The sequence below is a fragment of the Electrona antarctica genome (assembly GCF_951216825.1).
Source record: "Electrona antarctica genome assembly, chromosome: 18".
NCBI classification, from domain to species: domain Eukaryota; kingdom Metazoa; phylum Chordata; class Actinopteri; order Myctophiformes; family Myctophidae; genus Electrona; species Electrona antarctica.
Window position 1 is genome coordinate 26,210,495 of NC_136799.1, and position 23,071 is coordinate 26,233,565.

General features: G+C 42.3%; 2 protein-coding genes across 4 annotated transcripts; both read left to right on the forward strand.

The window, feature by feature from the left end:
- Window positions 1–28: 28 nt before the first annotated feature.
- Window positions 29–19,505, forward strand: usp40 (ubiquitin specific peptidase 40). 3 transcript variants are annotated; one of them, XM_079528954.1, is made up of 32 exons: window positions 29–812; window positions 1,253–1,320; window positions 1,406–1,519; window positions 1,680–1,844; window positions 2,257–2,403; window positions 2,515–2,658; window positions 3,115–3,243; window positions 3,391–3,501; window positions 3,762–3,869; window positions 4,000–4,224; window positions 4,643–4,778; window positions 5,361–5,442; window positions 5,604–5,775; window positions 6,214–6,292; window positions 6,393–6,463; window positions 7,066–7,466; window positions 8,879–9,026; window positions 9,249–9,309; window positions 10,045–10,098; window positions 10,294–10,382; window positions 10,603–10,689; window positions 10,797–10,833; window positions 11,437–11,501; window positions 11,613–11,687; window positions 12,448–12,568; window positions 12,676–12,758; window positions 13,072–13,190; window positions 14,218–14,283; window positions 14,410–14,620; window positions 17,733–17,828; window positions 17,938–18,032; window positions 18,120–19,505. In XM_079528954.1, exons 1-32 carry the CDS (start codon window positions 617–619, stop codon window positions 18,235–18,237), a joined length of 3,873 nt encoding a protein of 1,290 aa, XP_079385080.1. In that variant the 5' UTR covers window positions 29–616; the 3' UTR covers window positions 18,238–19,505. The 3 variants fall into 3 exon arrangements, with proteins under 3 accessions (XP_079385080.1, XP_079385079.1, XP_079385081.1); XM_079528953.1 differs by having other exon boundaries at window positions 30–812; window positions 6,208–6,292; XM_079528955.1 differs by having other exon boundaries at window positions 30–812; window positions 4,000–4,206; window positions 6,208–6,292.
- Window positions 19,506–19,888: 383 nt separating this feature from the next.
- fabp7a (fatty acid binding protein 7, brain, a) lies at window positions 19,889–21,205 on the forward strand. Its single transcript, XM_079528559.1, has 4 exons — window positions 19,889–20,042; window positions 20,251–20,423; window positions 20,596–20,697; window positions 20,898–21,205. The coding sequence occupies exons 1-4, from the start codon at window positions 19,970–19,972 to the stop codon at window positions 20,946–20,948; spliced, it is 399 nt and encodes a 132-aa protein (XP_079384685.1). The 5' UTR covers window positions 19,889–19,969; the 3' UTR covers window positions 20,949–21,205.
- Window positions 21,206–23,071: the final 1,866 nt, after the last annotated feature.

Consider the following 23,071-nt stretch of genomic DNA (forward strand, 5'->3'; position numbering starts at 1 on the left):
GAGACCGAAAAAAAGGCAGAGAGGAGGCTGGAGCATGAGACTACAGAGGTAGAGACTACAACTACCACAATCCACCGCGCTACCGTCTGCCTGGAGACATGGCTGCTTACTGTTCAGCAATGGTATTTTTATTTACGTTCCATATGTTATCTTATTTAAGGCAAAAGGAGGCAGAACAAGCTTTGGTTCGCCTCTGTCTAGTCTAATAGCGTGTGCGGTTGATTGAATACAAGGCGTGTGTAACGCTTTAGTCTGTAAGAAGACACCACTAATTTGTCGAAAAGCATTGTCAACCCGAGGCTCGGGCTTGTTCTCGCTGAGCACACTGATTTTTGCACTGTGATTCAACCGTTTTGCTAGCGTGCTAGCTCACCATTACCAATACGATTTAAAGACACATTCATATTAATAGATATGTTTAGCCCAGTGAAGTCCTCTTACTTCAGAGTCAGTCCAGCCACTGTCAACAGAGAACTTGGCAAGACCAAGATGAGATAGCAAGAGGGTAAGAGGTGATCTTTATACGAGGTACTATTATTCTACTGCTGTATAACTTGAGGTCGGACTTGGAACATTTTGGGGGAAAACGGTATAATAAGACTCGCAAAAGGCAGGTATGTTTGGGAATCTTTTCGAGGAAGAGGAGGAGGAAGGTTTTTCTCCAAGTCCTTCGGCAGGTAGAGTTGCGAAGGGCGGAGAAGAGCCACCCCCACCCAGGGGGCAAAGTCAACTCAGTGGCATCAAGAACCAGGGTGGGACGTGCTACCTCAACTCTCTGCTCCAAACCCTGCTGTTCACTCCAGAGTTCAGAGGTGAGTGACATCACATCACATGAACTGTCAAAAGTGAGTGTTAAAGCAGCATAAATCTGTATAACTGTAGGCTATATGGTACTGCATTGCTACTCGCCCATTGGGCCATGGCTCTCAGTGACAACTGCCTGAATCTCCTACAATATTTGTCCTGGTCAAGCAGGAATTGCCTCTTAGCTGAGTAATATATATTTGGTCTCGACTCTTGAATGCGAGGAACCTAAAAGTTACGGATTGTAGATCAACTCTGACAGTGTACAACTGGAACCATCGTCCACTCCAAAATGATCCATTTGATTACATTGGTGAGCTATCAGAGTTTCGAATGGATAGATTAACACAGTACTTACAGATAGCTGTGAGAGAGAGACAGACATTCATGTCAGTCAATATTGTGGACTGGCACATGAGCTGTGAAAATGAGCCTTTTTTCTGTTCAGAGGAGCTGTTCAAGTTGGGTCCAGAGGAACTGGGATGCTTGGAAGACAGAAACAAACCAGAGGCTAACGTAAGTGTTGTGGAATACAGGAAGACTGAAGTAATGTATGAGCTATTGATCGATTGTAATCAAGGCCCTCTGCCCTCGTTCTCAGCTGAGGGTGATTCCGTTAGAGCTCCAGAGACTGTTTGCTCACCTGCTGCTGGTGGACCAGCAGTGTGCCTCAACCGCTGACCTCACTGATAGCTTTGGCTGGAACAACAGCGAGGTGTGTGTGTGTGTGTGTGTGTGGTGTGTGTGTGTGTGTGTGTGTCACACAGACATATTAGGTAAGGGTGTAAGTGGACAGTCACTCTTAATATAAACAGAAACTACAATGGAGTTAAATCCATTAATTGAACCTGGGTAATTTTTTTTTACTTCTGCAGGAGACTAATCAGCATGATGTACAGGAGTTGAACAGGATTCTGTTTAGTGCTCTAGAGAACTCCCTAGTGGGTACCAGCGGTAGCACATTCATCCGCAACTTGTACCACGGGACCACTGTCAACAGCATTGTCTGCAAGGAGTGTGGCAATGTCAGCCAGAGACAGGTGTGTTTGTGTGTGGAATATGCATGTTGCTTTTTTAATGACATTTTTGTTTCTATCTCCTCTCTCTCAGAGAATACACTCATTTAGCCACCTGGCAGTGAGAAACGACACACAATAAAAGTGCAGTCCAGTGCAGAGCCTTTGAGCCACTGTAAAGACATACTGGTTCTTTCAAAGAGTTTTAGAGTCACATTGATTTTTATACTTTTATACTATACAGTCACAGGAAAGTACTTGGAAGTAAATTTATAATTATGCTTTCTAGTGTCTTCATTTTTCCAGACACCAGAAGTTATCCGGTACTTAGTAAAGATTACAATAATTGACAGGAATATCTGCAAATGCTAGATGACATACTGTATATTATGGCATGTTTGTGTGAAGTCTGTTCTACTGATTCGTCTTCTTGTAGGAGGACTTCCTGGACCTGACGGTTTGTGTCTGTGGTGTGTCCAGCCTGGAGGAAGCACTTTGGAATATGTTTGTAGAGGAAGAATTGTTTGAGGGCAACAACCTGTATCGCTGTGCCCAGTGCAACAGGCTAGTCAGAGCTGCCAAGGTCAGTGAAGGTCAAAGCTACGTGACACTATCTGGTTCCATTTTGTACACTCTTTGGAGTTAAATTAACACTGAGGAGTTTACCTTGTACTTTCACTTCATTATCCTTCAGTCTGCCAAGCTGAGGAAGCTGCCTCCATTCATGACCATGTCTCTGCTGAGGTTCAGCTTTGACTTTGCCAAGTGTGAGCGCTACAAGGAGACGGGACGCTACATTTTCCCACTCACTATCAACCTACGGCCATTTTGTGAACAGGTAACTGACTTAAAGTTAATTCGACACATGCATTGATGCAAAAGCATCTCTCCGTATATGGTCAGGAAATATCTTATTCAGTATGGAAAACATTCTGTTCAAATAAGACCAGACCAAACCAACTGGGGCAGCACTAGGTAATAGATGGATTGAAACACTGTTTATTGACATTTATTGACTGTTGCTCTTTGTTGCATCCCAGCTATTTGGGCACATCATAAGATTGTGCTTCCCATGCATTATCCACAATTGATTGCTTCAGACATAGCAGTTGGTAAATCCAGACATTATTAAACATTATTGTCCCGTTGGTCTCCTTGGGATGTAAATTCTGATAACAATAGTGTCCCAAACTCCCAATAATCAAATATCCTTCATTCTGTTCTCCACTTTCATGAAAGGCCTTGTGACCATAAGATATTCTGTAACTATATTCTGTGTCACTCTCCCCCACAGACCGATGAAGAGGACTCTTATTACTCCTATGAGCTGTTCTCTGTGATAATCCATAAAGGTGGTTGCTATGGTGGCCATTACCATGTGTACATCAAAGATATTGACCAGCTTGGCCACTGGGAGCCACCGGTGAGATGAAAAGGGGGTGAACATTGGGAAAATAAATAGATGGGGAATATGTAGGCATAACATGTTTAAAAGGAGAGATATGAAAAAAAAAACAGTTAAACTCTTCTGGCTTGTTTATAAAACAACATTCTTATATTTTGTGCACAGGAGGAGGAGTCCAAAACTAAAACTCAGAAGAATGTCAAGGAGGTTCCTGTATGTGAGACACATGTAGCGAAAGATGACCCTCTCTCTGTCCTCACAGCAGTCATAGCCCAGGTATAACATCATCCAACTTTAGGCTCTCACTTTACCTGTAATTAGCATCTCTAACCCTAACCGCAAGCACGATAGCAGCGCATGTTCGACCGTTGTTTCCGCATGTCGGTCTGTTGGTGTGCCTAATCTGCGTGTGCATCCCATTCAATTTAGCTGGTAGCCTGGTACATGCTTCTACATGTTCAGTCAGTGTCATAAATCCATCACCCATCAGCACCAAGGACTTATTGATGATCTGTTACTCATTACTCCTCCACTAGGAACCCTCCAAGAGTGTGCTGTTAGACCAGCTGGGCCAGAAACTGATGGAGAAGACAGGCTCCTCCTGGAGCAAGAAGTTCAGAAAACACTATGGCCCCATAGGCAAGGTATGTTTAGATTCACAGTCATTGTGAGGTACCATATCCAATATCTCCTAGTTTCTCATAGCCCTAATGTTTCATGCGTTCTACTAAACCCTGTTCTTTCTGCCCTTTGCCATCATGTCTCATGCTGTAGTTCCTTCAGTCCCACAATGATGTGTTTATCTTGGTGTCTAATGGGACCAGAGTGGCTCTTAAGGCCAACCCAACAAGCCCCATGATGGAGTCTCCCAGCCCTGTAGAGCAGACCACTGGCCTTGATCCACCCTCAGCTCAGGAACCATCAACTACCAGTACCTGCAACCAGTCATCACCTGACCAGGAAGCAGAGCCTGAACCAGAGGTATGCTGCGGTGATGGGGTATTTATTTTCCATTTATTTATTTTATGATTTGTGACTTTCTTCGTGGGAAATGATTGCCCGAATGGGGGTGCATACTTAGTTTAGACTAGTCATTGGTTAGACATGGGTTAAGGTTAGGTTTAGGTGTGCTGCCCCGTGGGAGGTTAGGTTTGGGTGAAGGTTTGAGATTGTAGTTGTAGGACTAATGACTGGTCTAACCAATGACTAGTCTAAACCAGAACGACGTTTTCTTTGGCATGTTTCCATTCAATATTCACATCAATCCAGAACGTTGATGGAATTGGATCCAGTACATGTTGCACACTGAAGAAAATTACATTTACATTGTAGTTCTTTGTGGTTAACCTAATGAGTGATGTGAGAGTAAATTATTAATCTACATATGCCTCTACTCCATCTGTCCCTCACCCTGCAGGGCAGTCACTGGTTTGACCTGAATGACTCTGCAGTGACCTCCATCAGGGAGTCTGACATAGAGAAGCAGTTCCAGGGCAAAGAGAGTGCCTACATGCTGTTCTACAGGAAAACGCAGCTGCACAGGCCCAGTCAAGGTAATGGATACATTGTGTAGCATGAGTTGTGTGATGTGTGGCATAGTTGTACACGATGTGTGGCATAGTTGTACATCATGTTCAATGGTTATTTTGCTCTTGTGTCCTCTGTACCCCAGAGTATGACGTGAGAGCAAAATGGCTGCTTGTTTGTGAATGTGGTCAATTATTGCACAGACTAGAAATAGTAAAAAGGAAGACCTGAATTTAACAAAACAAGACATAATGTCTACAACATTATACACCTCATTTAGCCAATCGCAATCTTCATACATACTTACTCAGTAACAGTAAAAGTGCTTCATAAGTCACGACTAAATGATTCTCCAAATAATACATTTTCTTCTATTCTATACATTGCTTTTTTTTAAGCTATGACTCATTGACTTTCATTGCCAAGTTGGTTCTGTTTCATAATGTCATGCACTTAGTGTGATATGATTTTTTTACTTTCAAGGGGACAGTATGTATGTACAATTGTACATACAGTACATGATACATACAGTACATGGAGAAAAGAGAAGACATTCTGAGGGGTCTCGTGGATGAGGAAAACTCAAACATGTGCTCATCTCTTTGCAGCCTTGAAGAATCCCTTGTATAATGTTCCCCCTCACCTTGTGCAGATGGCGAAGGAGGAAACTGGCAAATTGCAGCAGGGGCGGTACAGAAGCATATAATTATATTAAATTATCTTTTAGACATTTAGCTGATACAATATCCAGAGCATGGTCCACTGAGTGCACCAGTGGAATTAGCTTTGTCTAACTTTGAGTTGTGTGTGCTCTTCCTACTGTACTCATACTGTACATATCTTTCTTTTAGTGAGGAGTTTGAGTCTACCAATAATAGCATAGAGCTGCGTTTACATCTAGCACCCTCTTATAAGCTGGAGAACGGAGCCCTTCAACCAATCAACATAGAGCAGGGTGGGGTCACCACTCTTGGCTTTGACCGCAGAAAGACAGTGGGAGACCTCCGGTTGTCTATATATCAGGTAATTTCTTAATAATAATAAAATACTCAATATAGCTCTTTTCCGAGTACCCAAATGGTGCCATTCACCATTGGTGAATGGTGGCATTCATTATCATTGAATGGCTATTGATAAGTGTCTGAAGCTCAACATAATAAACAGATTGTAAAATGTACTACATAGTGTTGACTTATTGTGTGTGTGTGTGTGTGTGTGTGTGTGTGTGTGTGTGTGTGTGTGTGTGTGTGTGTGTGTGTGTGTGTGTGTGTGTGTGTGTGTGTGTGTGTGTGTGTGTGTGTGTGTGTGTGTGTGTGTGTGTGTGTGTGTGTGTGTGTGTGTGTGTGTGTGTGTGTGTGTGTGTGTGTGTGTGTGTGTGTGTGTGTGTGTGTGTGTGTGTGTGTGTGTGTGTGTGTGTGTGTGTGTGTGTGTGTGTGTCTGATTTTGCTTGTTCAGAATCAGGAACTCTGGGAAGGGGACATGGCTCTGACTGTGGCCAAGAGTCTGCCGGCTGGTCTACATCTCTATAATACTCTAACAGGTGATAACAACCAACACAAGACTTGCTCAGTATAATAGACAGATGTGTTTATACATTGAATACTTTGAGTACTATATTCTGCTTGTGTGTCTCTCTCCAGATGACAGTGTCTCCCTGTACAGTGCGGGTATTTTCACTAACTCTGACCTGTTTGTGTGGAATGGCAGAGAAGTGAGTAGATGCCACCTCCCCAATTGTTTTCTGTACATGTACTTGTATGGCTAATAGTGTTGATTATGTCTTTAAATGTCTATGAATTGAATATACAGGACCACAATGGAAACAGGCCCTTAGGACTTCCTGTGTTATCCTATTTAGCATTATTGTATAATTGTACCCATGTAGTATTTAGCAAACGCTTAATATAGTATTCAACCAATCAATCAATCAAATGATATAATATACTGTATGGTGTACATCCAACATGGATGACAGTAAAGCGAGGTACTTTTTGTAGAACCTTAGGTTAGCATGATATGCCGTAAATCCAAATCTTGGAAACTTTGAAGTAGTGATTTCATTCAGTCTCATAGTACAGTGTGAATGGTTCTCAAAATCAACACTTTTAGCACATGCATGAACAGAAAAGGCAGATTCTGCCAAAATATTGATATATAAATTTGGGGGAAGTGAATTGGCTGTATTCATGTTATATCATTCTTGATACTACAAAACTAAGCTCAACCACCAGTATATGGTGGCAGAATCTGAGTTGTTTGTGTTTGCTTTTTATGCACAAGATTTATTTTAAAACAAGTGCGTTATTGTCACAGGTGTGTGGTGCGACTGTCCTAACTGGAGCCAACTGGGAGCCAGTGCTGCTGACCGTGGTCCGCCCCTCCCTGGGGGAAGATGGAGAGGAAGCTGCTGTAGAGAACGGGGTGGGGGCCGAGGGAGAGGGACTTGAAGGCGACGATGGTGGGCCTGGACTTAAAACGGAGGCGAGGGGATTCGCCGGGGCTGCAACGCTGAGGGAGGTGCAGGAGGCCCTCGGGGAGCCCCAGGAGAGCCTGCTGTGCCAGGAGCACAGGGGAGTGAATGGAGGAGGACAGGGGGGAGGGGCGAGCGGCTGGAGGGTATTCCCTCCAGAGGACATGCAGCGCACCCTCAAGGAGCTGGCACTGAAAGACGGAGACGCCCTGCTGGTGCTGGAGCCACAGTCGTTTGATAGCAAGTGAGTGTGTGTGTGTGTGTGACTGTGTGTGTATATATACAGTTACAGTATGTGTGTGACCATTCAGCTAGATTGTATTATTACAATATTATTATATACACCTGTGATATTGTACCTGTAGGTGACAATGTTATGGTGCCTGAAAGCTTAACAAAACACTAAAGACTAGGGTAAGCTGTTGCATCCTTCTTTGGCCTTTGTTCTGGGTTGACTATAGGCGCTGTGGTCTCAAAAACATAATGGAAAACTGGCAGAAAAATGTTAAGGTAGTTTATGCAACTTAACAAAACACACACACAGCTAATGTGTTAACTCCTTTAGCGCCATCTAGTGGTAGCATACGCACACCTAAGGAATGCCACGCGTCCACTCCAACTCTACTCTACGGCGCTTGTTTCTTTTTTGGGTTATTTAGGAAGGTGGGGGACTGGGGGCCTTTGTTATGAGCACATCACCACTCGTATTAGCTCATGCGAGTGGCCTTAGCTAGCATTACAACCAGTTACATTTGCTCAGCGATGCGGTACAAACTCACAAATGATTTACGATCGCCGGGTGCACGGCGGCCCACCATGGACAGCTCTCGAACCTTTAGAGATACAGCGCTTTGAAAATCCTGTTATAATGGAGGCTGGATGGAGCTGGATTTAAAAATCCCATAGCTGGTGGGGACGGAGGCTCTCCATATTAACCGGAGCAATGATAAAAGATAAATAAACGGTCGGCGCTTTCATATATGGAGTATACGGTTGTCTACGAACATACGCGTAGATAGCACCAGTAGGTACCGTTAGCCTAGCTACGTTTATGAATGTAGATGAAGTTAAAAAGTTAAGTTGTATAGTAGTTGACTATTTATTTGTATGGGATAGATACAAATGCACATTTACAACTTGGAATACACAGATGGGTTTTATCATGATGTTTTAGCTTTCCAGGTGTATAAAACACAAGTTTAAAACATGACTTTTGGCGGTGTAAAAGTAAAAGTATAAAATATAATATTTGTTAACTTAAAATGGGTGTTTTTTGTTTGTGCTTATTGCTCCCCACATCTTTCCAGCTCTTTAGTGAACACAAAATGTAATTTTCAGAGCGGGATACCAATTTTATCCAATCATGAGAGAACTCATACAGGATATAGGAGATTGGAAGTGACGGAGAAAAAAAATGCAGAATTTGGGAAGTGGACCACTAGCTGACAAAATGGTCTTTGGGTGGTTCTCTCTCCTGCTTGGTTGAAATTTGCGACCCACCTGAAAATGTACTTTTCTGTTTACTAAAGAGCTGGAGATCCCTGTTATTTACTGAACAAACGCTCTATCATTACTATCAGATTATATAACTATTTTGTCACTTATACAGCACCTTTTATTGTTGTTTTGTGTTGGTGTTTTGCACTCTGTCCTCAGCTTCTTCAATCGGAGTGGAGATGTGGTTACCGTGACGACGCCATCGGACTGCCGTTGGCTGCTGGTGGAGTTCCGACCACATGGAGGAGGAGGAGGAGAGGAGGAGGAAGACAGGAGGACAGCTAAGGTTCCAGCCTCAGGACACATGGTGAGTTCTCTAGTCTGATACAGTCAGTGGTTCTCAAACACTTTAATTTCAGGGGCCCCCTCGGGGTCCCCGGACCCCACTGTGAGAACCACTGATCTAATCTTGACTTTCTTGCTCCCTCTCCTTCCTGTCTGCGCTTTGGCATTGGTTCCCTCTGAGACATGCATTTTGTGTGTCTGCGTGTGCTCATTCATGCATGTGTGTCTGTGTTTTACTGTCCAGCTGCTGCGTGAAGTGAAGCAGAGAGCCATAGAGGAGCTCCAGCTTCAGGAACAGCTCACAGGTGAGATACTAAGCATGTGTTCCGCCTCTCCTAACGTTGAATTTAAAAGTTTAAAAGTTATGTTAACCCATTTAGACCTGAAGCCGATTATAAAAACACCTTCTAAATCCTGACCTAATTTTTCTGGAAAAAATTCAAATATTTATTCAAAAATCACAAAAAAAATTATGTTGCTATATAGAATACTGTTCATATCAACAACAAAAATGGTTACCCGGATTGAAATGTATATTTACGTATAGGGGTTCCCAGTCTAAATGGGTTAATGAATAAAATGACATTTTAACCAATCTGTATGGTAGAGTATGTTAATGCAATATACTGTAAGTGTAACTAGTACATCTGCAGTGGTTGGAGGTGGCCTGGTTTCACTACTCTTCCATGGATACATTTAGACCAGGGGTGCCCAAAAGGTAGATTGCGATCTACCAGTAGATCACAAAGGCTGTGCAGGTAGATCACATGACATGTCTCTAAAACATATATAATACAAAAAAAAAGTGATTTGCATTTTTTGAGGGAGGGGGTCAGAGCATCCACACTTGGGTGGCAGTGCCGTAGAAGGAGAATTTACCCATATTTGTTTTGAAAGTGGGTGGTACCACCATCTCTCTAGCTTTATCTCCCCTGACCAAGTGGGGATTGCCTCTTGCTTGAGCGGTAGATTTTGTTCAATGCGAGACTTCAGTGTGTATATCTATGCTATATTGTTGTCTTGTCTCTCTGGTGGAGTAGGTGTGGAGTGCTGTCTAAAACAAGTGGATCGCACTGGGAAGCTGCTTCCTCCAGGTAGGAGGGTATTAAGTGCATTTTTACTTAAAAAAAAAAAAAAAAAAACATTCGTATACACAGGGCAATACAAAAAAACATTAACCCATTTATACATTATATACATGGTTCTAATTATTTAGCCTGTGAACCTCTGAAGTTTGCAAATAATCATATCAGAAACTGCTTTTATTTTTGTATCTGTGTTAATGACAGTATGTGAGGAGTTGAGTGTTCGGGAGGCAGGAATCCGACTCATGACAACTCTAGTTCTTTGTCTTGGAACTGCACCCAAGCCATCGCAGGTTTGTCAACCTCTCCTAATTTGTGTGTCTGTCCAGATGTGAATGCACACTGTAGCTTCAAACAGTAATAATTAAACCCTGTACTGATCACATTGGTTTATGGGATTCATAAACTTTTAGTAGAGCAGTCAAGGAAGACGTCTAAGTGAAAGAAGGTTTATAGGAAAACTGCTGCCCATGTGTTTTGTTAATGGCTGGAGGGTTTCTGCTTGTGTTTCAGCTTTTCTTGCACTTCTCTGTGGGCACAGCCCCCTCTGCTGGCATGGAGATGAACATCATTGTTGAACAGACTTGCACCATCAAAGAGGTGAAAACGATGTTCATATCTTTTGTGAGCAGCTGTTACAATCATTGTCACTGTCAGTTTAGCATCACTTTCCCCTCCTGATTTGTACTTTTGTCGTTATTTTGCAGTGTCTCAAGGCAATGCTGGATACTGTAGGACTTGAAGGTAAAAACTAAACTGTATTGTACAAATGAAACTTATTTAGACTTAACCACAGATTTAACCACAGTAAAATGTTCTGGGATGGACATTCAGCGAAAATATATCTACAAGCTCACAATGCGACCGTGTAGATTGACTATACCCTGCAAAGAGATTTGGTGTTGAGGGGAAAAAGGAGCAGACCCAAACTACATGGGTAGGGACTCCTTGGGACAAAACCGTTTTAAAGGTCAACCACACCAATGCAACTCATTGGGTTGCAATGAGTTGCATTGGTGTGGTTGACCTTAAAACCACACCCTACCGGTGTGGTTTGGGCTTAACCCATTCTGGGTGGGAACCCCTTTTGGTGTTCTAACCCTTCTGGACGGGAAACCCTCTTGTGGTTCTGTACAGTATTCAAAAATTAAAACACTTTGATGCTGCTATATAAATATTACGTTTTTCAGAAACCTTAGGTCAGGATTTAGAGGACTTTTTAGAATCGGCCTCAGTCCAAAATGGGTTAATATAGAGCCCTGGGAGACCCCGGTTGGTCAGCTAATTTGGGTTTAAATAGTTAGTAAAACTATTAACAATGCACATGTTTGTAATGTGTATTGTTAGGCAACGGTTGGCATTTGAGGAGGCTGGATTGGTGCGAGGAGGTTGGAGAGCCATTGATGGATGAAGTAAGTAGCCAGGAGTTGAGTTGTTTAACTCCCATGCTACCTTAGGATTATTCTTCTATCTTGGATCAATCATTATTTATTTAAGACCTAACAATATTATTTTACCCTCAGGATGCTTCTTTATCAGAGTTGAAGATTATCACCGGGGAGACTCTGATAGTCTCAGAGGGGAAATTGCCTCCGAAGGTGCTTGAATTGCCTTTTCTCTTGTAACTGTTGGTTTAGCTGCAAATTGAATGTGACATTATTATAATTATGGTGTCTGCCTGTGTATGTCATTCTGTCCACAATGACTCACTCAATAGATTGTATTATCATTACATAATTGACCTTTTGGTACCTTTTTATTTGAGTAAACAAAGGCTGCATACTGTATCTCTACTGTCAAGCACAAACCAACTACTTCCAAAATATAAACTTTTCAGGAAATAAAAAAACATGTTTTTAAAACAACACATCAAAGTTAGTATGGTGACTTTATACATTGGCAGATACATGCATGTGTCATATTATTATGACTACCCTCAAGTGGAGTTAGGTTTTTGACCAGTGAATAGGAAGGAGGTTTGCGCCCGACGGTGACAATATGCTGGTTTTAATTATAGACCGAAACACATTGTTGTACATACCTTCTGAACTACACATACACGTACCTTCTGAACTACACATACACGTACCTTCTGAACTATTCATCAAGGATGAGACTGATTGCATAAAGCTTCTCTCAAATAATTTCACTTCCATGCATCATTCTTCTCAAAATAATTTCACTTCCATGCATCATGCTTCTCAAATAATTTCACTTCCATGCATCATGTTTCCTACGTAAGATAAATGATGCACACCTCTAAACTGCTCTTGTTGCCAATGGTTTTGTAAAACAGTATAATGGCTTCCCCATGGCATGTCTGTGTGACTGATCGGTCTCTCTATGTACTCTTGCTAGGGTTTTCTTAAGCTCTCAGTCTGGCTCTATGTGGATCATAGCAACAACTCTACTGTCACTATGGAAACCGAGTTGAACCACAATGGCTCTTCTGAGGGCCAGAGGCTGGCGGTCATGTCAGGTGAAACACACTCTCCTATTTGTTGGCCTTTACACAAATGTTATTGGGGTATTTGCAATCAATTTGAAATCGATAAGCATCTCCTGTTCATCTTTTTGTGTGTATAGTTGGTGGTGACATCTCAGAGCTGATAAGTGTGGGACATGTGGAGATCACACATGAGGACACACTGGACGATCTGAAGACTCAGGTGTGTGTGTGTGTGTGTGTGTGTGTGTGTGTGTGTGTGTGTGTGTGTGTGTGTGTGTGTGTGTGTGTGTGTGTGTGTGTGTGTGTGTGTGTGTGTGTGTGTGTGTGTGTGTGTGTGTGTGTGTGTGTGTGTGTATGCAGTATAATTAGATCTTCTATAAACATTGTCACACTTCATGTTCTGCCTACAGTATTCCTCGATTACCTTAAATCAGGGCTCCTACGTTAAGTTTGCAAGCATATCTATTTGGTGTTTGCCTTCAAATGATGTCTCTTACTTGATAAATGTACTGTATGTCTCGTATGTACATCAGGTGTTGACCCTGCCAGCCCTACAGTCTGTGTGTGTACCCACCCCTGCATTCCTGCGTGTGTGGCAGTTGGAGGGGCGGAAGCTGGCACGTATCCTCAGGGGAAAGCAACTCACACTCAGGTACACACTCTGGCTATTTATTTAATAGAAGACTAATATCAGCACATGCAGTGCCCGGTGTTGAGTCGGTCAGATACACTGTTGTCCAGAACCACCACAAAAGGCTCTGGTCAGGCTCTGCCAGTTGACCTAATGAGTCTAAGTCCCCTCACCTGTAGATTCCATGACGTCACATTGAGATTAGGCAACACACTTCATATTTGGGCATGCCTGACACAGAACTCCATACAGTATATAGGAATAAAGGGACACAGAGAGATGCATACATACATCTCCATATATGGGCATAAAAGGGACAAAGACAGATGGGTGAAAATGGGTACTCTGAGTCTGATACGGGTATTGCATAGCTGGGTGGGGCATGGATCTCCAACTTCCATCGTTACCGACTCGGTGCTCTAGTCCAGGGGTTCTCAACCCGTGGGTCGCGACCCCTCGGGGGGTCGCCAAATTATTTTAGGGGGTCCCCAAATTATTTTCAAAAAATAAATAAATAAATAAAAATAATTTTCACGATTTTTCAAAAATAGCAGACCTACAAGCTCGTAGTGCGCCACTCGGTGGCGCGCTATGAGCTTGTAGATCTGCTATTTTTCAATAGCTAAATTATAACAATGCTTAAAACACCAAAAGGGGTTCCCGCCCAAAATGGTTTAAGGTTATTGTAGCAGTCAATTTATATTGGGGGTCGGGAGGGGGCGGGGCGGGGCGGGGGTCCCGAGAGAGAGAAATCTAGCACCATGCATGTTGGTTATACCCTCTATATTCTAAAATCACATGTTTTCAAGTCATTACCTAAACGGATTCAAATGATTGGTGTTCACATGGTGCTATGGGCAAAGGTTTCACTTAATATGGTGGACAGATGGTGGTTCCTCGCCGGGAGTATCTGACAGAAAGATGGAGAAATAATTGGATATACTCCACTGAAATGTTGAATGTTTGAAAGGTTTTCAAAATATTGTGACCATTAAACAAAATTGTGAACTGGTAACTCGGACTCACCGCTTGGTTTCCTGTCGTTTAGGAAGTTGAAGCTTACCAGCGGTACAGACATCTGTGTGCAGCAGCTACTGAAAGAGGAGAATCTTGGGTAATGTACTGGATACGAGGGCTCTCAGCAATGTTTCCTGGTCAGAAAATACATGGGAATGATGGCCAAACAGTACCTTAGAGCTCACTTTACCATCTTGACCTTTCTTTGTTGGCGTTCTCCCAGCCCTAAGGACGTGTTGCTGCGTGTCCAGATGGGTATACCGAGGGAGAGGTGCTACTATCCTCCAGAGGAGCTGGTCTGGGATGCGTCCCGTGACTCCTCCCCTCGCTCCTTGCGCACTGCCCTGGCTGCATACTATGGCCTCTGCCCTGACTCCCTGCTGTTGGCCAAACACCAGCCAGACAAACACACCTGGGAACCTGTCTCCAGCTGGGTGAGGAAAGGACAAACGTAATGATCTGGAGCTGTGTAAAGAAAAGGTTGGAGGTGGCTGTAGAGCAGGGTTTCCAGGGGTTAAAAAATGAAATTTGAGTTTCAGTGGTCTTACATTGTTTGCTTTTCAAATACAGCTTTTATATATCATTTTATTGGAAATTTCAGATTTTCACCACCTTGTATTAATTTTGTTGTGATTTAGTTTTCTGCATGTTTCAAGAAGCAAATTAATGTAACTAATTTCTAATTGGATAATTTCCGCTGATATTATAGTTATAGACTGTGCTGGGAGAGATCAGGAAAGAGAAGGAAGGAGACTTTAGAAGACAGATGAAAGACGGCAGCATGAGGGGCAGCTGATTAAAGAGCTACAGAAATAATGGGAAATGAATTTATTCACGAGCAGAACAATACCAGCTTGATGGCGCGGGCGGGCGGGCGGGTGTGCGTGCGTGCGTTTGTCAGTGCGTGCGTGCGTGCGTGCATGTGTGTATGTATCTTCAGTAAAACTTTAAATGAGGCCTGGGCTCAGGGGTCCAGGCACCTTGGCTGGTAGTCCAGTCTGGCAGTGTGCTGCGGGTTCGACTGATAGTGCTGATATCTGCAGATACCGTGTAGTCATTTCAGTTCAGGGAATGAGACCTTTGGAAGAACATTTTCAAATGTTTTCAAAGAACAAATTTCAGATTTTCACCACCTTGTATTAATTTTGTTGTGATTTAGTTTTCTGCATGTTTCAAGAAGCAAATTAATGTAACTAATTTCTAATTGGATAATTTTCGCTGATATTATAGTTATAGGTCCTCATTCACAAAGGAGAAATACACCGCAGTGTAACGTATGCGTAAACAGATACTAAATATCATCGTATTTCTCTGTCCGATGACGCTGCGATTTGCTCCCGTCTTATTCAGGGAAGCTGGTGTAATCACTTCATTTGTGCGGATCGCAGAGTGTAGCCTTTCCGCATTTTTCCCAAGCGATTCGCCTGGTGTCGCCTGGTTAGAACGCCCATCCCACACCATATAAGGCAACAGGAAATATCGAAATACGTCATCATAGCCTGCAACAGCCGCGATGAGCTTGTAGAGCAGTTAATTTTGACAGGCGGGTCTCTGCACGGACAGATCTTCAAGCAAACAGCGCGAGTTATATGTATATAATTATAAACGAAACTTGCCAACTTGGCGCATTACTTCACTCCTTGTTAAATGTCAGAACGTTAATAAGTTAACTGATGTTACAGTTACTTTCACATAATGAGAGAAGTTAATTTGTACTGTTCACCACACGACCAAATGCTATATTAAAACTCGGCAATGATAAAAGGCCCTATTGATTAGTCTACTGCGGTGATTGATTCCCTGCAATCCCGTCGGATTTGGAAAGCAAATATATGGACATGCATGGACACAGGACATATTTTCTTTCTTTTTTTCTTGTGGGATTAATTCGTTTTTGGACTAAAGGCTATAGGCTATTTCATCCGATCCAACTACGTTGTATGTTTCCTCAGCTGCAGGTTAGAGTTGGCTATTCTGTGTGGCGTCCGCATGTGATCAATATACATTATTATAAATTAATACCACGACGCAAATGGAGGCAGATAGGTGCTTGCAGCAAAGGCATTTAGGCCTACGTGAAACTTTAATTGGCTGAGTCTTTGTCAACATGCTGATCAGCGAGTTACAGTGGCAATAATAATCATCATCAACAGCCTTTCTTGTCTGTCTGTCCGTCATGTTTGTGAACAAGCGCGAGTGGAGGTGAGCTGGCTTAAAACTATGATATGACTGGCCGACTTTCAAACACGCTGATGCCATTCATTCAAATAGGCTAATGTGGTCTTCTATTTTTTTATATAGGGCTAATTCCCCCCCCCACACACACACACACACCGACAGTCAGACTGACTCAAAGGAGCTCCGTAACAAAACAATTTCAATAGGCCTATACTGCAGGCATTACTACACTAAACAACGTTGGATTCGTACAGTGCAGAATGCAGCTAAGTGTATGTTCTTATTGTAATTGTAAGTTTGTTTTTTAACATGCAGCACGAGCCGATCTACAAGCTCACAACCGTTGCACTGCGAGTAGAAAGCTGTCAAGTGAGCAGCGCAATCGCGCATGCTAGAAATATCCTAATAAATAAATAAAAAGGTGTCGGGCTCGGGGGCAGTTTCTGTATGGGACTCTAGGCTAACTTGCCTCTAGAATGCATGCATATAGGCATACAAGTGATACTTGTATGCCTATATGTATGCCTATATGCCTTGTATGCTTTTATATAAGCTATCTTTTTTTTATGTGCTGACCAATGTTTTGGACACATGCCTACATATTTTATCTGAGATTTGGGGACTTTTAATTGATTCAGCATGAAGACTAAAGCCTTCTGAATAAATCTACGCAAGCAGTACACGACCCTCTGAGCTGGCGCAGCTTTTAGCGGAGTTTCCGACCAAACAACGTCACCGTCAAGTTCACGTTCATGTTCATGAATTCCCACGTAATGTGGGAATCCACGTAAATGCCTGTCCGCTCACGCTCCGCTCACGTAACGTCACTTTATGAGCGTAAACGCTGTTGTGAATGAGGACCATAGACTGTGCTGGGAGAGATCAGGAAAGAGAAGGAAGGAGACTTTAGAAGACAGATGAAAGACGGCAGCATGAGGGGCAGCTGATTAAAGAGCTACAGAAATAATGGGAAATGAATTTATTCACGAGCAGAACAATACCAGCTTGATGGCGCGGGCGGGCGGGTGTGTGTGCGTGCGTGTGTTAGTCAGTCAGTGCGTGCGTGCGTGCATGTGTGTATGTATCTTCAGTAAAACTTTAAATGAGGCCTGGGCTCAGCGGTCCAGGCACCTTGGCTGGTAGTCCAGTCTGGCAGTGTGCCGCGGGTTCGACTGATAGTGCTGATATCTGCAGATACCGTGTAGTGTAGTCATTTCAGTTCAGGGAATGAGACCTTTGGAAGAACATTACAATTTATATAGTAGATCATCTTACTCAAAAAACCCTGATAGATGCCTTCCTTAAACATTCTTCACTTTGAGTAATATGTTAATGTGATGCATGCGTTTTTTTTTTTTTTTTTTACAGAGTCAGCAAGTGTCTAAACGGAAAAAGAAGAAAAAGACAGATTCCCTTCTGGGAGCTCCATTCCATATAAAAGATGGTGACACGATTGGCGTAAAGGTGAGTAAAGATTTTTTGTGAACGTTTCAAATGTTTCAAATGTATTGAAAAAGCCTGAGAACTTCAGATTCAGCCTCAAATTGTCAAATTGACTTTGTTCTTTGGACAGAATCTTTTGATTGACAACAACCAGGACTTCTGCACCTCGGAAGATGAACAGGGTCAGCAGAGGCTGAGGGAACAGGGAGAGCAACGCAGGAAAGGGTGAGGCCTTTGCCTGACAGATTTTAGTGTTATGTGAATTGTATAAGATCCCTTCAAATACTGACTTTATGTCAAATGTTTTTCCAGAGGGCAGGGTGCAGGCTCTGGTGATGCTCAAACGGTGGGATCAGAGAAGAAGGCTGGACCAACTAAGCCAAGGAAGCCTGAGGTGGCTCTGTCAATCAATGTTGGTGTTTTCAGATAGCCCTGCCTCTACGGGTGGATGGATAATCACTGCTACCCACAACTAAATGCACACCATAAAGGTCCCTGCACACTGAGTGCGTTTTTGGATTTTTAGCTGCGTTTCTCCATCGGTTTTCCGAAAAACGCATCCAGTGTGCAACCACCTTGGCATCGCCTTGGCAGTCAGGACAATCCACTAGGCTTCAGTCTTGTGCCAAAAAGACTGGACTCATTTGCATATTGTATTCCTGTTCAAAGGTTATAAACTTAAATACCCTGTACCCCTGATCACTTCCTGTTACCCTTAGTCTGAGCAGGACAGGGGAATACATCTCTGGCTCTGTTTGCTACTGTATATGGTACCTGATGACTCATTACGTCTATGCAATATTATATTACACTGCGGTTGCTTTATCCTCCCTACTCTCTCACTGCACCTCTGCATGAGCTGCTCCTTTTTCACTCTTGCTCATACAGCCTTTTATTTTATCCTTTGTTCTCTACCACAGACTGTCGCAATGTGTGGTGCAAAATGATCAAATAAAAACGATACTTTTTTTTGATACATTTACACATTAAACAAGTCCTCACCCAGTTTGAGGCATATTAAAGTATCACAATGTGGGTTTGTTCAAACATAAACAAAGCACCAAGTCACTGTATTATTTAATCTCCAAAGTATGATTTGAAGCTATAAACACTAATATTCGTATTTGTCCAGATACAGTAGGTCACTGTAGATTAATTCCCTGACAAGACCTGTCTCAGAACAATACTGTATTGGAGCATAACTCAAATTGCTCTCTTGCCACCATTATGTTCACTGAATCAAAAGGGGAAAGACATCCCTGATTTTTCCTGACATTATTCGACAATATTCTATTGAGTGTGAAAACAGCCATGTTTCATTTGCATGCACTACATTGTGTGGATTTCAGGGAATCTAGATAAAATTAGATGATGTTGCTACTGATGCCTTCTGGAAATGTCCCGGCGCTAAGTTACCATGGTTAGAATAGGCTTTGTTTTGGTATTGTGATTTTGTTCATATGAGATTTTCTATGCTGCTTGCAGAAATTATGGTTTTCCTTTTAATCTGTCAAGGACCAGTGCCAAGAATTTGCAGCCATTTCCTCACAGTTTTCTTTTTTTAAAGTAAGTTATGGAAATTATTACCAATTATTTGCCTTTTGTACAACTGCATTATTGGTTGACACCTGTCATTTTGTGTTAAATTGAGTTGGCATAAAGTATTTTATCAAGAATAAATAAATGCAGTAATATCTACTTGCTTGGCCCTTGTAAAGGTTATTTTAATATATGGAAGGCATGGGAATATAGGCTATTCTTTATTCTCACATTCAATACTGGCCAATGTTCCTGTAATAATTCAAACGTTATCCAAGGGAATGTTTCATTCATAAATGAAAATGGCACATTGCTGCCATTGTTGCAAATATACAATGACAAATTGCCTACGCTACATTTAATAAGACACACCCTTGCTTGGACGACATGATTCATACAAAGGCATAAATTATAGCGTCCCATTTAGACATTTCTCACCACTTCTCTGGACCAATCAGAGTTCAGGATGTGTTTTAATCACCCAACCAGAGCTTAGGGTTGAGTTCATCTCCGCCCCTTGTTACAGTATTAATTTGGCTGACGGACATGTGCCAAGTTTACTGAGACCACAGTAGTCTATCAACATTATAACTTAAATCGGAAAAAACAACGCTATTATCAAAATGGTTGATGCATTCTGCGCCACATGGAAACTTATTGACAGCCAGAACTTTGATGAATATATGAAGTCACTTGGTAAGTCAGCTATATAAGCTATTTATTGGGAGAATTAATTTAAAAAAATAAATCTGATGTTAATAATGATATGACATGATACGAATTTAATAATCTGTGATCGACCATTACGGCACAAATTACGTGTTCAGATTTCGAGAAAAGTTATTATGATTTATCTCCAACAATACAACAGCATCACTGTCGGTTTTACTCCATCTCTTCGCAGGTGTTAGTTTTGCAACGAGGCAAGTGGGCAATGTCACCAAGCCGACAATTGCGATCAGTCAGGATGGGGACAAAGTGGTGGTGAAGACCCAGAGCACCTTCAAGAACACCGAGATCTCTGCCAAACTGGGAGAGGAGTTTGAGGAGACCACTGCCGATGACCGAAATGTCAAGGTTAGTTCCCTAGACAGGCTACACCACTCCTTGCACAGTTGAATAGTAGGCTATGCAGTCTTTTGTGCGTTGGAGTCGTGACCGTGGGACAGTAGACTGCCACTCTGTGCAAAAACAGTTTAACAGTTATTAATTAATTAAATGAATACTAATACAAATCTGTCTTTTTCAGTCCACTCTGACCATGGAGGGTGATAACCTTGTGCATGTGCAGAAGTGGGATGGCAAAGAAACCAAATTCATCCGAGAAATCAAGGATGGGAAGATGATCATGGTGAGAAATCTATTGCATGAAGAAAAAAATGAAGAAAAATATATATAATAATAAAATAGAGAAATCTATCACAGACATGCTGTAGGCTAGCTCATTCATAATCCAAGACAAAAAAATAGGTGTTATACATATACAATACATATACATGTATACAATGCCTGTTATAATGCTCTGTGCAAACTGTTCTTTTTCCATCTTAGACCCTGACCTTTGAGGGAGTCCAGGCTGTCCGCACTTACGAGAAGGCTTAACTCCTCTCCCAGCATCTGTGACAATTAAACGAATCATCCCAGCACTGCGAATGACCAACAAGGCATTCTATTTCCAAGTTGTTTTTACTTGATTCATTGTTGTGAACTTGAGATATGTTTTGGGATAATCTTTTGTAAGACATTCAGAAACTGTGTCAAAGACTTATTTTTTTTTGAAAGGCCTATAATGTGTTTTCATTGTTATTCTGCCTGTGTATCAACTTGAGAAAAAGGGAGAAATAAATTACTTGACTAAACTTCAACGTCTACATGTCATTTGTCTTTCCTTTCTTTATTTTTTTCCTCAAAAGAACTGCCTGTTCACTGAGGTTTTTATTCAATTTTTTTTCTTCCAAATTTGTATGCAGTCCTGCATTTGTATCAAAATGTGTCAACCTATGTAGGCAGAACAATGTTGCTTTTGTGACGGGTCAGCCCCAGGTGGCAGCTGGGAGATCAAGCAGGGTAGGGCCAGCCCCGCAGTAGCCAGTGAGTGAACCCATCAAAGGGAATATCCTGTAGTAACCCCTCTGAAAGCAGGGGACAGCGAAGAGAAAGGGGGAGGAGGAAAAGGAGGTGGTTGAGAGATGATGTCATTTGCCGGAGCATAATCTCATTAAAATTGTGGTGTCATTACGTAGCAGCATCATTCGATGGCATGGACCAACCCTGTTCCAGTGGAGCCACTGGCATGACATGCAACCCCAATGCAAGGGTGATGTACAGGACACAAAGACAGGGCAGCTTTGGTTATTATAGGCTACAGTATCCCACGTTTAGGGGTTTGATGTCCTTAAATTGTCTTCCAATAATATTGGATAATATGGCTACTTCAACAATCAACATAATACGGCTATTACATGTATGCCACATGTTAACACGCCTGCATGAGCACCATCTGTCATCTGACTAGCCTTTCTATTCTTTACAATTTACATCATGGGATTAAGCAGGTGGACGGACCCTCTAGTGACTAGAGGGTCCGTCCACCTGCTTAATCCCAGTGTCTAGTCTTAACAGTATTGTCTCTTTAGGTCAGTTTAATCTTTACTACAGTCTGCCTCATTCCTTCTTTCCCATCTAGTGAGAATAAGGGAACGGCTCCCAGTTCATCCATGTGTGCTGTGTCTAGCCTACTGAACAGTATGACTACAAGTGGCCATTCTTCTCAGTTCAACACACTGGCTGCCAAGTTGCTGGCTGCCTTTGAATAGACTGTGGCACAAAAAACCATGGTAACTGGAGTGGAATTTATTTGGCCTTTGTCCACTGCATTAATTTGAAACAAAATGTGTCTGTACTCTCCACTAAAAGTATCCCAAAAAGACCACACTTACTATGCAGCAAAGGCATACCCAGGAAGCGTACAGAAAGGCGACACAAATCATCATTATGTAAATTTGTCAAGTCAGTGTTATGTATTTTAATATTTGAAGTATGCAACAAAACTAGAGTCATCCCGTTAAGGGCAGTTACATTTTTGTATGTCTCGTCAATGTATTGTTAGTCATCCCGTAAGGGCAGTTACATTTTTGTATGTCTTCTCAATATATTGTTACAGTAGGCTATGTCATTATAGTACACTTCCCAGGAACGCAACAGGCTTGTACTCTCAGTGTGAAATCTGTGTCAATGGGTCAAGTTGACCTGTAGTAACCTCTCCCTCTGGCCCCATTAGGGAAATGTCAATCTTTATCCCTCTCAACTCAATTATGCCTCTCTCTCTCACACGCACGCACGCACGCACGCACGCACGCACGCACGCACGCACACACACACACACACACACATATTTGAATATAGACTTTTTTTTGTGCAGTAGTGTAATCACAAGCCAGGATGCAATTTGGTTGATTGAGAACATGCAGGCTCAGAATCGGTGTTTGTTGCAATAAATAATACTGAAATGGAAGTGGTTGGATTCAATTTATGTAATAATTTGTTATTCCTGATTCATTAGAGTAGCTCAAAATAAAACGGAATGCAATTCACAAGTATGGGGCTCAGCCTATACAGTAATTGTCTCCACCAGGCCGAAGGCATGGGGAGAGAGTATGTTTTGCACTCCGTCCGTGTGTGTGTGTGTCCGTCCGTCCTTCCGTCCGTCTGTGGACAGCTAATCT

Coding starts and splice junctions, on each gene's coding strand:
- usp40 (XM_079528953.1), top strand. CDS start 617: ATGTTTGGGAATCTTTTCGAGGAAGAGGAGGAGGAAGGTTTTTCTCCA. Junction 1,520..1,679: donor TTGGCTGGAACAACAGCGAG/GTGTGTGTGTGT, acceptor TTACTTCTGCAG/GAGACTAATCAGCATGATGT. Junction 5,776..6,207: donor TCCGGTTGTCTATATATCAG/GTAATTTCTTAA, acceptor TTGCTTGTTCAG/AATCAGGAACTCTGGGAAGG.
- fabp7a (XM_079528559.1), top strand. CDS start 19,970: ATGGTTGATGCATTCTGCGCCACATGGAAACTTATTGACAGCCAGAAC. Junction 20,424..20,595: donor CCGATGACCGAAATGTCAAG/GTTAGTTCCCTA, acceptor TGTCTTTTTCAG/TCCACTCTGACCATGGAGGG. Junction 20,698..20,897: donor AGGATGGGAAGATGATCATG/GTGAGAAATCTA, acceptor TTTCCATCTTAG/ACCCTGACCTTTGAGGGAGT.